At 42.7% G+C, this 13,853-nt stretch overlaps 1 protein-coding gene across 3 annotated transcripts in view; it reads left to right on the top strand.

The window, feature by feature from the left end:
* The window catches only part of LOC127799916 (glutathione reductase, chloroplastic-like), a 34,189-nt gene that overhangs the window by 16,020 nt on the left and 4,316 nt on the right, over nucleotides 1-13,853 (top strand). For all 3 annotated transcript variants that reach the window (XM_052334202.1, XM_052334204.1, XM_052334203.1), the window contains 4 exons: nucleotides 4,204-4,311; nucleotides 4,423-4,487; nucleotides 10,328-10,441; nucleotides 12,937-13,036. In XM_052334202.1, coding sequence (XP_052190162.1) covers nucleotides 4,204-4,311; nucleotides 4,423-4,487; nucleotides 10,328-10,441; nucleotides 12,937-13,036 — 387 coding nt within the window. The remainder of the gene's footprint in view (nucleotides 1-4,203; nucleotides 4,312-4,422; nucleotides 4,488-10,327; nucleotides 10,442-12,936; nucleotides 13,037-13,853) is intronic.

Raw genomic sequence — 13,853 nt, 5'->3', positions numbered from 1 at the left:
GAGAAGGGTGAACCATCAACAAAAATACTTGAAGAGGAATAGGGATAGGAAGGAGAGATTTCCTTCCATGCCTTAAGGGGAGGTCATACGGGGAAGATAATCAAAGTCAAGGACCAAATGGGGAAGAAGAAGCTTATGGTGCTAATTGATAGTCGTAGCACCCACAGCTTCCTGAATGAAGCTATGACCAAGGAGTTGAGGTGTAAACTAACCCACACTACCCCTCTATCAGTGACTGTGTCCGACAGACACAAAATGTACAACCATTGTAAATGTGTGGATTTCTCTTGGATGATGCAGGGGTATGAGTTCAAGGCTAATATGAGGGTTTTAGAATTGGGTGACTGTGATATTGTGCTTGGGGTGGACTGGATGAGGACAATTAGTCCACTAACCTTTGACTTTAACAAGCTAGAAGTGGTAGTGGAAATGGGGGGCAAGAAGCTAACAGTAGTGGGAAGTTTGGAACAAGGGGAGTGCAAAATGATCAAGGAGGGTAAATTGCAGAAGCTACTGCAAAACAAAGGGGGACAGATGTCCCAACTCTATTCAATCCATGCCGTAGAAAGGGAGGAAGCAGAAAGGATAGCAGGGGCTTTACATGAGGAGGAGGACTTTCACACAACCCATTCTAAGGTAACTACTTTAGATAGCTTGCATGTACTGTTGGAAAACTTTAAGGACCTGTTTAATGAGCGAAACTCCCTACCTCCCCGAAGGCCCTTAGATCATGTCATACCCCTTAAAGCCCATACCACTCCAGTGAACATTCAAGCCCATCGATGCTCACCCACACAAAAGGCAAAGATTGAAAAACAAATCTCTAGCATCTTAGCTACCTCATTTGTACAATCTAGCCAAAGTTCCTTTACATCCCCTATTTTGTTGGTCAAAAAGAAAGATGGGTCTTGGAGATTTTGTGTTGACTATCGTCAACTCAACTTTCAAACCATCGAGAACAAATTTCCCGTTCCCCTCATAGATGACTTATCTGATAAATTGACAGGAGTCAAGATATTTTCTAAACTTGATCTTAGGTTCAGATACCACCAAATCTGGGTGAAACCCACAAACATCCCAAAGACAGCCTTCCGCACTCACTAGGGCCCATATGAGTTTGTTGTTATGCCCTTTGGGTTAACAAATGCCCCAACCACCTTTCAAGCCCTTATGAACCAAATATTTGCTCCCTACCTTCGAAGGTTCATTCTAGTGTTCTTTGATGACATTCTCATTTAGAGCCCAAGCCTAGGACAACACCTAACCCACCTTAAAACCACATTTGAGGTCCTAAGAGCTAACCACTTCTATGTTAAGCTATCCAAATGTATTTTTGGCAAGAATGAGGTGGGCTACTTGGGAGGGAGTCAAAACTGATCCCATCAAGGTCACAACCATGGTGGAGTAGCCTAGACCCCTTACAAAGAGAGAACTTTGGGGATTTTTTAGATTAACCAGCTACTATTGCAAGTTTATAAGGCACTATGGAGTGATTAGTAGGCCCTTGATAAATCTACTTAAGGAAGGATTTTGTTGGAATCCCCAAGCGGAGGCAGCATTCCTAACACTTAAGGAGGCCATGACACAAGCCCTTGTGTTGGCCCTTCCAGACTTCACCAAACAGTTTGTGGTAGAGACTGACACTTGTGAGAAGGGGATTAGTGTTGTGTTAATGCAAGGGGGAAGGCCCATAGCTTATATCAGCCAAGCATTAGGCCCTAAGCACTTGGGTTGGAATGTATATGACAAGGAATTGTTGGTTGTGTTGAAGGTAGTGGACAAATGAAGGCATTATCTAGAGGACAATCCATTCATTATCAGGACAAATCATGAGAGCCTAAGGTTCTTGTCCCAACAAAGGCTACAGTCCCAATTACAAAAAAATGGGGTGTCTAAGCTAATGGGTCTGGACTACACCATCCTCTACCGCAAGGGTAAGGAGAATGTAGTTATAGATGTGTTATCCAAGAGGGAGGACAATGAAGATGGGGACCAATGCCATGGGGTTACTGCAGTAGTGTTGGAATGGGTGAAAGAGGTGGAGCAAAGTTTGAGCAAATAGAATGGGCGAAGTCCCTTCTACCCAAATTGGCAGTTCACACAAAGGGGGAAAAGGGCTACTCACTATCCAATGGTCTTATCTAGTTTCAAGGGCGTTTGGTGATAGGAGATGACAAGGAGTTGAAGGAGAAGATCTTGAAATCCTTTCACTGCTCACCCCTAGGGGGCCACTCACGGATCCAGGCCCCATATTTCATGATTAGACAATTGTTCTTCTAACCAAGGCAAAAGAAGGATGTGGTGGATATTGTGCTAGCCTGTGAAACATGCCAGAGGTGCAAACACAAGCAAGTATCATACCTTGGCCTCCTACAACTGCTAGAAGTGTCGAAGCAAGCATGGGAAGGTATCTCAATGGATTTTGTGGAGGGCCTATCCAAATCGAAAGGTAAGGATGTGATATTGGTAGTTGTTGATAGGTTGACAAAATTTGGACACTTCCTTAGCCTAACGCACCCATTCTCAGCACAAGAAATAGCCAAGGTGTTCCTAGATTTAGTGATTAAGTTGCATTGGGTTCCTAAAGCCATTGTGTCCCACAGAGTTTACCAGCAACTTCTGGCATGAGCTATTTAAGAAGCTGGGAGTGGGCTTACACTTGTCAACAACCTACCACCCTCAATCCGATGGTCAAACGAAGAGGGTAAATTAGTGCCTAGAGACTTATTTGAGATGCATGTGCTTCACCAAACCAAAGAGTTGGAACAAGTGATTACCACTAGCCTAATGGTGGTATAACTCCTGCTTCAATAGTGCAATCAAGAGAAGCCCCTTTGAAGCAATGTTCGGGTACAAGCCCCCCTCCTACCAGCCATAGCTAGCGGTTCATCTAGCTTGGCAACTGTTGAGCACTATCTTCAGCAAAGAAGGGAAATGCTCTCTATCCTTAAGAGGGAGCTAACTAATGCCCAAAATAGGATAAAGCAGGCAGCAGACAAAAGGAGTGACAAGGATTTTGAAGTAGGAGACAAGGTGTTTCTTAAGATGAAGAGGTTCCTGCAACAGCCTTTCACACCTACACCTATATCCAAGCTCAGCCCCAAGTATTTTGGGGCCTATGTCTTCGAAGTCAAGGTAAGGAAGGTGACTTACAAACTAAGGCTGCCCGAAGGGATACATGTGCACCCCATGTAACATGTTTCTCTGCTCAAGAGAACCATTGAATCGGGGGCATCCACGAGTCAACATCTACCAGATATCGAAGATGAATTGGAGGAGAACCTGGAAACAAGGGCTATCCTAGATAAGAGGGTGGTGTACCAAGGAGCAGTGCCCCTCATCCAAGTTTTGGTCCAATGGTCGCAGCTCCAACCTGACCATACCACCTAGGAATACCTTCCTGAACTGTTGAAGAAGTTTCCCAGAGCTACCAACCTACTTTGAAGAATTCTTGAGGACAAGAATGTTGAAGGGTAGGGGAGTGTCATGACCTAAGGGCCAATTTTGTAACTTTTTCAAAAATTTTAAATGTAGGCAGTAGCTAACTAATTCAGTTATGCAGTAATTACCGTTCTACCCTCGCGGTATGGTTGTAACCGCAAGAGGGGTGGCCTATAAAAGGCTTAGGCCCTTGAGGATGGGAATTCATTCATGAAAATAATATTGAATTCTTTCGCTCCAAATTTCTCTCTCAATTCTCCCTCCAAATTCTTCTCTCTCTTTCCCTCTCTTCCTCTCCTTCTCAATCCTCCTAAATGTTCTGGTAATTCAAGTCTTGGTCCAGAGACTTGACAATCATCTATTTCTGCAAATGTGCAACCTTGGCATTTGGGATCTTTTGGTCTCTTCTGCTCCTTCACACTGACAGGGTTGACTTTGAAGACATTTGGTGCCTCTTTCATTCTATGTGAAGGTTATTGTTACCTTCATTTGACCCAATATAAAGGCCCAACTTTTTACTCTTGTTGGTTGAAAGTATGGTTATTGTGGTCTTCATTGTCTAACAAAATATTTGTTTTTGGGTTCTGCAAAGTGTTAATTTTTTGGATAAGTTGTTAACTTCTTTTGGCTGTGTTTTCACTATGATCAATTATTACATGGGTTGTTTGATGTTCATGAGGACATTGAGGAGAATTGTTTTGCTTATAAAAAATAAAATGTTTGTACTGTCAACAGTTAACATCTTTCAATCTTCTATTTCAGGTAGACGAGTACTCTTGCACAAATATACCAAGCATATGGGCTGTTGGCGATGTTACAAATAGAGTGAATCTTACTCCTGTGGCCCTAATGGAAGGAACGTGCTTTTCAGTATGTTCTTTATTGTCATTGTTGAGTTTTCATTCTATCATTTCTATATTACTAGTTATCTGTATACTAGTTTTATGTTTTACTGGATCCATTTCCTTGCTTTGCCTACAGAAAACTGTTTTTGGCCAGCAGCATAGCAAACCTGACTACAACTGCGTGCCTTGTGCTGTATTCTGGTACGGTTTCTGATGTTCGAGCTAAATCTCCCTTTTCCTCCCCCTTTGTATTTCATTGCAGAGTATCCGCCATTATCATGCAAATTCCAGAAGTTAAGTTGTTCTTGCCACAAATGAAACTCAATCAAACAATAAAGTAGTTGAGTTGTCTCTCAGCACCTGTCTGAGTTCCTATTGCTTTGGTCTGTCTGCTTTCATTGAAAGTTTAACATCAGTTATTGGACAAAGTTATTTTTGGCAATAATCTTATGCTAAATATCCCCCTTTCTTTTCTGCCCTCCTGTGGACAAACACTGAAACAAATAATATACACCCTCCTCTTTTGTTCATAAGATTCATCATAGTATTTCAGGAGTAATGATAGGCCGCCGGTGCACCGAACCTATCAAAGACGCATCAAGCAGCCGAAGGCATGAAGATGGGAGTAGGGGGTGGTCCGCACATGCAGGTGTAACAACCAGTATGTGCGCATGGGGGTAGAGTTGTAATTCACATTGCTGAGGGAATAATCAGCATGTGAATGGGGAATTCAGTTAGAGTGGGGTCCGGGAGTGGTATAAGTAGGAAGGGAGGAGGGAGAGTGAGGCAGCTGAATTTTGATAGTGATTAGGGAGAGTTAGGGCCTCTCGAATGCCCTGTTTCATTCTTGTTTTGCTGCTGTAAAGAATTGGAACTATTGATAGTGGATTGTTTTTTTGGAATTCAATCGGGTTCCTATCAATTTGGTATTAGAGCCATTCCAAACCTGATGGTGAATTTGACGGAGAGAGTGGGTGAGTTGGAGTCGAAGATGGAAGACGTACGAAGGGGAGTCGACGACATTAGAGGGAACGTCCAGATGGTGGAGCGCAATGTAGCGGTGATGCTTGAACAGTTCGCTTTCATGCGAACGAAGTGGGATGAACTGGAGCGGGAGAGAAAGAACAAGTCCAAGGAGCGAGAAGGACCTTCGGACTTCACCATGGATTCCGAAGTAACTCCTGGGGTGGTGGGGGGTTGTGACTCAGAGGGGGGTATCGGGGGCGGGTACCGGTCGGACTTACATGGAAGACGATTGGAGATGCCCATTTTCGAAGGAGAAAATTCGGATGAGTGGATCTTTCGAGCTGAAAGATATTTTGCTGTCAACTAACTAACGGACGAGGAGAAGATAGAATCCGCAACCCTGTGTTTCGAAGCAGCAGCACTGTCTTGGTTCCAATGGGAGACAAGGCGAAGAGGAATTCGGAACTGGGAAGGCCTAAAGCAAGGAATTCTGGGCCGGTTTTGCCCCACTCAGGAGGGGTCGCTAGAGGAGCGTTTCTTGGCTCTTCGGCAGGAGGGGTCGGTGAAGGAGTATCGCTTGAAGTTTGAGACCATGGCCGCGGCAGTGCCTGAGGTTCCTGAGGCATTTTTGGAAGGCTAATTCCTCAACGGCCTCACCCCAGAGATAAGAGCTGAGATCAGGGTGTTACAACCGCGGGGGCTCGATCGAATTATGGTCGTGGCCCAGAGCATTAAGGACAAGAACGTAGCTCTTCAGAATTGCCATCGGGCAACCGGACCAACCAGGAGCGGGTATTCCACAGCAACCGCTATCACAGGTCGGATGTCACCGGTTCCAGGGAAAAGTTTGGGTTCCTCCCAAAAGTTGGTAAATTAGCCAGGCCTTAGGATTCACCCCGCTGGTAATGGGGGCAACTTTCCTTTCAAGAAGCTTAGTGAGGCTGAGTGGAAGGCAAGGCGGGAGAAGGGCCTTTGCTTCCACTGTGATGAGAAATACTCAATCGGCCATAGGTGCAAGAACAAAGAGCTTCAAGTGTTGATGATCTATGACGAAGAAATAGGCGAGGCTGCGGCAGAAGAAGAAGAAGAAGTGCAGGGGGGCGATAAAGGGTTGAAATATGGGGGAGAGGTGATTGAATTATCCATGAATTTGGTGGTGGAATTAACTACACCTCAAACGATGAAGCTAAGGGGACTCATAGAAGGGCAGCCAATGGTCGTTCTAGTGGATGGCGGTGCAACTCACAACTTCATCGCATCCGAATTGGTGCAACGCTTGAGTTTGCCGAGGACAGAGACGGTTGGGTATGGGGTGATAATGGGAACTGGGTTGGCTGTACAGGGAGCAGGAGTGTGCAAGGGGGTGAAACTGACACTGGATAACCTGCAGATAGTGGAAGATTTTCTTCCCCTTAAGTTAGGAAGTTCTGATGTCATTCTTGGCATGAAGTGGCTGGCTTCGGTGGGGAAGATGAGTGTGGATTGGAGGAATCTGACCATGAAGTTTCTAGTGGGGGGAATGGCAGTGATATTGCAGGGTGATCCTAGCTTAAGTAAGACATTAGTCTCCCTAAAAGCTATGATGAAGGCATTTAAAGAGAATGGGGAGGGAGTGCTGCTGGAAATTAGAGAGGTGGTTGCCGAATGCAATGACAGGTGGGACTGCCCTGAAGCTTGGAGGAATTATTGGCCGAGTTTGGAGGAGTTTTTTCCAACCCGGAGGGACTGCCACCTACCAGAAATAAAGATCATGCCATCAATCTCCTACCCGACACTTCCCCGGTTAGTGTTCGACCTTACCGTTACCCGTATCTTCAAAAGAATGAGATTGAAAAGATGGTACGTGAGATGTTGGCAGCTGGTATTATTAAACCAAGTGTTAGCCCGGTGTTGCTTGTTAAAAATAAGGATGGGGGATGGAGGTTTTGTGTAGATTACCGGGCTCTCAACAAGGTAACAGTTCCGGACAAGTTTCTTATTCCAGTCATCGATGAATTGCTGGATGAACTACATGGCGCAAAGGTTTTTTCAAAATTGGATCTCAAATCTGGTTACCACCAGATTCGAGTCAAGGCTGGAGACGAACCAAAGACCGCATTTCGAACACATGAAGGCCACTATGAATTTCTCGTCATGCCTTTCGGATTGACGAATGCCCTGGCCACCTTCCAATCTTTAATGAATGATGTATTTAGGGAGTATTTGCGTCGGTTTGTGCTGGTATTTTTTGATGATATTTTAATTTATAGCCAAAATTTTGACCAACATTTGCAGCACTTGCATTGTGTGTTGAAGGTGCTGGCTGCAAATCAGTTGTATGCCAACAAGAAGAAATGTTCCTTTGGGCAGTTGGAGGTCGAATATCTGGGCCATATCATCTCCCAGCAAGGCGTGTCGGCTGATCGTTGCAAGGTGCAAGCCATTTTGGACTGGCCTGCACCTACTACCTTGAAGGAATTGCGGGGATTCCTTGGTCTTACGGGGTACTATAGGAGGTTTGTAAAGGATTATGGCAAGTTGGCTTGGCCCCTCACCGAGAAATTAAAGAAGAACAATTTTTGTTGGGATGGAGAGGCTAAACGAGCATTCCAGTAGCTCAAAATAGCAATGGTGTCACTGCCAGTTCTTGCACTTCCGGGCTTCGATCAACCCTTCATAATTGAATTTGATGCTTCAGGGCATGGGTTAGGGGCGGTGTTGATGCAGAATCTTAGACTGATTGCGTACTATAGTCATGCTCTTAAACCATCAGAAAGGAAAAAATCAGTTTACGAAAGGGAGCTAATGGCCATGGTGTTTGCAGTCCAGAAATGGAGACATTATCTCTGGGGAAGGAAGTTCATAGTAAGAACAGACCAAAAAAGCTTAAAGTTTTTGTTTGAGCAGCGAATGGTGAGCTCGGATTATCAAAAGTGGATTTTGAAATTGATGGGCTTTCATTTTGAGATACACTACCGGCCGGGGTTGGAAAACAAGGCTGCAAATGGCCTTTCGAGAATTAATCAACCAGCAGCTCTATTTGCACTAACGATTCCAAAGGTGGTGCAACTCGATCAGCTAGTCCAAGAGGTGGCGAAAGATGCTTCTTTACAGGACATCATACGGAAGTTACAGGCGGATCCGGCTTACAACTTAGATTTTCAGCTGGTGGGTAACCAGCTCCTTTATAAAGGGCGGTTGTTCCTGCCTAAGGGTTCTTCCCTAATTCCTTTGGTGCTCCATGAGGGTCATGATGGCAGTGTAGGAGGTCATTCCGGGTTCCTAAAGACATATAAACAAATTGCAGTGAGTGTTTATTGGGTGGGTATGAAGTGGGTCATACGCCACCATGTGGGAAAGTGTCACATTTGCCAGCAACATAAGTATGAGGCTTTAACGCCAAGGGGTCTTTTACAGCCTCTTCCGGTTCCTGGCCAGATTTGGGATGATGTAGCTATGGATTTTATTGAGGGGTTGCCAAGATCGGGCCATATGAATTCTATACTTGTGGTTGTAGATAGACTCAGCAAATATGGCCACTTTATTGGTCTCAAACACCCATTTACAGCAGGAGTAGTAGCTGGTATTTTCATAAAAGAAGTGGTGCGGCTGCACGGTATGCCTCGGACTATTGTTTTGGATCGAGACAAGGTGTTTATGAGCCGTTTTTGGGAGGAGTTGTTTCGACTTCAAGGTACTAAGCTCAATCGTAGTACGGCCTACCCCCCACAAACGGAGGTCCTCAACCGGACCCTAGAGACTTACTTGCGCTGCTTTGCATCAGCAAGACCTATGGGGTGGTATGTGTGGCTGCTATGGGCTGAATTGTGGTATAACACATCATACCACACTGCTTCAAAGGTTACTCCCTGCCAAGCTGTTTATGGGAGGGAACCACCAACCTTGATTAGGTTTGACAAGGGCTCAATGCAGGTATCTGCAGTAGAACAGCAATTGTTGGAACGAGATTTAGCATTGGAAGAGCTCAAAGATCAGCTGGTACGCGCTCAAGCGATCATGAAGAGGGGGGCTGACCGGAGAAGACGAGATGTGCAGTTTATGGTTGGTGACTTTGTCTACTTGAAACTAAGGCCGTATAGAAGGAAGTCCCTAGCTGCCCGCCCTAATGAGAAGCTGGCTCCTAGGTACTATTGGCCATTTGAAATTGAACAGAGGGTGGGACTGATGGCTTATAAACTTAAATTACCAGCCCACTGCCATGTCCACCCGGTTTTCCATGTGTCCCAGTTGAGAGAGGCCAAGGGTGAGGTGGGCGCAAATTCCCCTCCAGTTGCAGGCTGACTTAGAACTGAAGGTTGAGCCAGAGGCAGTGTTGGGAGTTCAGCCTGGGAAGGGTTCTAACTTACGAGGGCTGGATATTTTGATCCAGTGGAAAGGTTTACCACCATTAGAGGCAACTTGGGAGCCCTACAACATGATTCAGCAACAGTTTCCAACTTTTCACCTTGAGGACAAGGTGAAAGTCCGGGAGGGGAGTAATGATAGGCCGCCGGTGCACCGAACCTATCAAAGACGCATCAAGCAGCCGAAGGCATGAAGATGGGAGTAGGGGGTGGTCCGCACATGCAGGTGTAACAACCAGCATGTGCCATGTAGAGTTGTAATTCACATTGCTGAGGGAATAATCAGCATGTGAATGGGGAATTCAGTTAGAGTGGGGTCCGGGAGTGGTATAAGTAGGAAGGGAGGAGGGAGAGTGAGGTAGCTGAATTTTGATAGTGATTAGGGAGAGTTAGGGCCTCTCGAATGCCCTGTTTCATTCTTGTTTTGCTGCTGTAAAGAATTGGAACTATTGATAGTGGATTGTTTTTTTGGAATTCAATCGGGTTCCTATCAGTCACCTTGTCTGATATTGCCTTCAAACTTTTACCATTGATGCTGTATGATGTAGCGTTAGCCAAATACTACATTCCTATAATTGCTATTCTCATACTTCTAAATTTTCTTCTTTTCAGTACATGCAAATGGCCCTTTTTCTCTCTTTTTTGTCTTTCCATTTTCTATAGGAATATATTCTGTTTATTAGTTTGTAGAACCTTTTGTCACATGTTTTTGGATCTTCTGTTGCTTCACAGCATACCGCCTCTTTCGGTAGTTGGACTCAGTGAAGAACAAGCTAGAGAGCAAGCAGAGGGTGATATTTTGATTTTTACATCAACATTTAATCCTATGAAGAACACCATCTCAGGGTATGTGATTGGACATTAAATTTTTTTGGATAATCTTAGAAGTTTAAACCCCACATGTAGAAAATTTGTTGAAATATCAGAGTCTGCTGCAGGCCTATGGCTCATTACTTATTTTGATTATTTTTATATTCTATGCTTAGAATTCATGGCCTTTGACATAAACCATGATTCCAGATTGCACATGCTCAACCTTTTTTCGCTTATGCTGCTTATCAAATGAGTAACATAAAATAGGGTAGAACACTTGAACTGTAGCTCTTTAGTAACTTGGGCATGATATGAAGAGACTGTAAATACTATGAAAATCGTATCTGCTGTATTTGCACGCCAGAGGTTATGCCAAAAGATTGTGCATATTTTTAATATTCAGTATCCTTTTTCGTAGGTAGGATTGATAAACTTGGGGATGTTGTTAGGGAACATGGCTACTTGAGGTTCACCAGTTGTGTTCTATCAACTTACAACAGTATCTCTTAGTTCTAAGACCCATTTGATATTTTTGTAGTTTTTAGTTTTCAATCCTTGAAAAAAAACAAAAAAGAATACATCCTTTGGTGTGTATTTTGGTTTCTAAGAAAAATAAACAGTTACAATTTTTTTTTTTTTTTTTCAAAAATCATGGAAACACCAGAAAGGTGTTTGTGTTTGTTCTTTTGGTTTTTATGTTTGTTTTTGGTTTTCATACTCAATTTTCAAGCCACATAAACAACAAACACTGTTCATTTTGAATTTTTTTTCTTCTGTTCTGAATCTTCACCATTGGCAAGGGTTCACCAAATCCTTGCCCATGATGAAGGGGAGAAAAAAGAAGATAAAGACGATGAACAAGAACAAGAACAGCCCATTACAAGTGGGGTTGCCTCCTGGAGGAGGAGAATAAAGTAGAACAAGAACAGCCCATTACAAGTAGGGTTGCCTCCTGGAGGAGAAGAATAAAGTCAAAATATATTTAATAATGCTTTTTTTGTGAAAATGACAAACTTTTTCAAACATAATGTTTGATTTCTATATTTTTTTGACAAAATTAAAACAAACATGAAGAATTTGAGAAAAGAATGAGTACAAGCTTATGAAATGATAACAAAATCAAAGGGGGACCAAATGTTCTTGTTTTCCTGCACAATATAGTTGACCTAAACATAAAGAGCATAACAAGATGAAATGAACTCCTAGGTAATATTTGTTGTTTTCTCCCTCTTTCTAGTATTCAAGCTGTAATGGCCTTCTGCCTGATGTCTGTTTACAATAATAGAAATAATACTGATTGTTCCATGTTGCCATATGAATCACGTTTACCATTTTCACTTTGATGCTTTGTTTGGGAGAAGAAAAGGAGCCCCCCCGGGGGGGACCCACAGAATCCTGGGGACGGAATGTTAAAGTCATAGAAACAAAGTGATGATCATATCCTCCAATTCATTCTATTAATATCTATACATTTTTGAAGATGTATAGTTAATATAGATATTCTAGTGATAGAAACTATGCATTTACATTAAAATATGGATAGAACCTATTGTTGTTGAATATTTCTAGAGGAATGTGTGACTCATCAGACTGTTTTAAATTATAAAATAGTAATTTAGAATTTTATTGAGGTTAAGGATAATATCAGGTTTTTACATAAATAACAAGGGTGAATTAGTAAAGTCGGTAAAAATGTTTATTAATGGTTTCTCTTCTTCCATGCACCCCAAATGGGGGTGCAAGTTAAAAAACAGGGTATAGGAGGTGAGGATTATCATGCACCCTTCCCTTCCCGGCCCTTGCATTATGAAACTCTCTCAAATGAGGAAAGAGTTTCTCATCCCCCTCCCTGTCCCTACCCCCTCATCCAAACGAGAGGGAGGGAGATTTGGTACCGAAAGCTAATCCTCTAGTTATGACAGGATAAACATGTCTAAGTTTGGCCCTAGTTGAGAAGGTTATAAAGTTCTTAGTTCTCCAGTGAATGTAAAATGGCTCTTACCACATCCCTGCATAAAAAGGAATTCGTATGGAAATAATATTCTCTTCATTTATACAATGATGAATTACTAGAACTTTCAAAATAACCTAATAACATAGAGGATGCCCGGAGGGATGTTAGCCTGACTGAGTTGTCAAGCTGTGGCAAGGCCTTGTTCTGATGCTGGTATAGTTTATCGGAGCGTACTAAGTAGTGAAGGATTATGCATATGGTGAGTGGAGCTCCTCCAACCAACTCTTTGCCTCAGTAATAGCTGTTTGCATCTTAGCATTTGAAGATGGATGGTGCAGCATTAAAAATGAGGACACAAACTCCAGAGATGCTGCAATTCAGTTGGGGTATCTGTATTAAGTATTTCTCAAGCATGTATCTTAAGTTTTTAATTCATTTATGGGATGATATTCTTTCATTAAACTGTGTCTTGCTTTACTAGTATATGATGTTTGCAAATTATATTTCTATGGCTTCATTTTGGAGCAGACTTGTCTATGGAACTCCATTTGATGCTTCCTTATCGTGTCCACAGACGACAAGAGAAGACAATTATGAAGCTTGTTGTTGATGCTGAAACAGATAAAGTTCTTGGAGCATCCATGTGTGGGCCAGATGCGCCTGAGATTATACAGGTATCATTAAGCTAAGCTGCAGCTACATATTGGCCTTTGAATGAAGAATTTCTACATTAATTTGAAACCTGATACTAGATACTGTTATTTTTTGCTGCAAATATGTGGATGAAGTATTGGTGTTAGCATAGAAGAGATCTCCCTTGAAACTTCTTCCCTTCCATGAAATATATGAATAAGAATGAAATAGCATGCTTTGTTTCTTTATTCAATTTACCACAGGCTCAAGCCTGTCAGGACATATCCCTATTTTCAGCTGTCCAAGTTGGTGCTCATGTGGTCAAACAGTGGACTGCCACTGGCATCCCCCTTCCCTAGTAGATGTGCAAGCATGCGCACGCGTGCAAAAAAAAAAAAAAAAACAAGAATCCTATGAATTAATCAAGGTTTTTGTGTGCTCTCAGTTGCTCAATATATCTTCTGTTTTGTTCTCTGTATTTATTTTTGGTACCTAAACCTTCAACTTGGCCAACTTTCTCTTTCAAGTCAAACTTTTTGCACCATTGGTCTTCTTTCATGGTGGTGAATTTCCTACACAACCTGCCCTTTTCTTAAATTGGTGTGCCTTCCTTTCATAATTACATTCATCTATCAACTCTCACCCTAGGAATAAGTATCTGCTACAAATACTTTTTCTGGCTGCAGTAATTTTTAATTCAAATCTTCCAAAGCACCTTTTAGTGGTTTTGACTACCCTGATGTTATATGTCACAAAACTAGGTCACTGGTTTGTATAAAACCTTGGGTATGGCCTTGTTGATAACTGTAACACAATTGAGTTGTTATCTTGGAAATGGAAGAAAAAACTGTGGCATAA

The sequence above is a fragment of the Diospyros lotus genome, chromosome 4 (genome assembly GCF_014633365.1).
Source record: "Diospyros lotus cultivar Yz01 chromosome 4, ASM1463336v1, whole genome shotgun sequence".
Lineage (NCBI taxonomy): Eukaryota > Viridiplantae > Streptophyta > Magnoliopsida > Ericales > Ebenaceae > Diospyros > Diospyros lotus.
The sequence above is the reverse complement of the archived record's forward strand: the minus strand, read 5'-3'. Positions and strand labels throughout refer to the sequence as shown.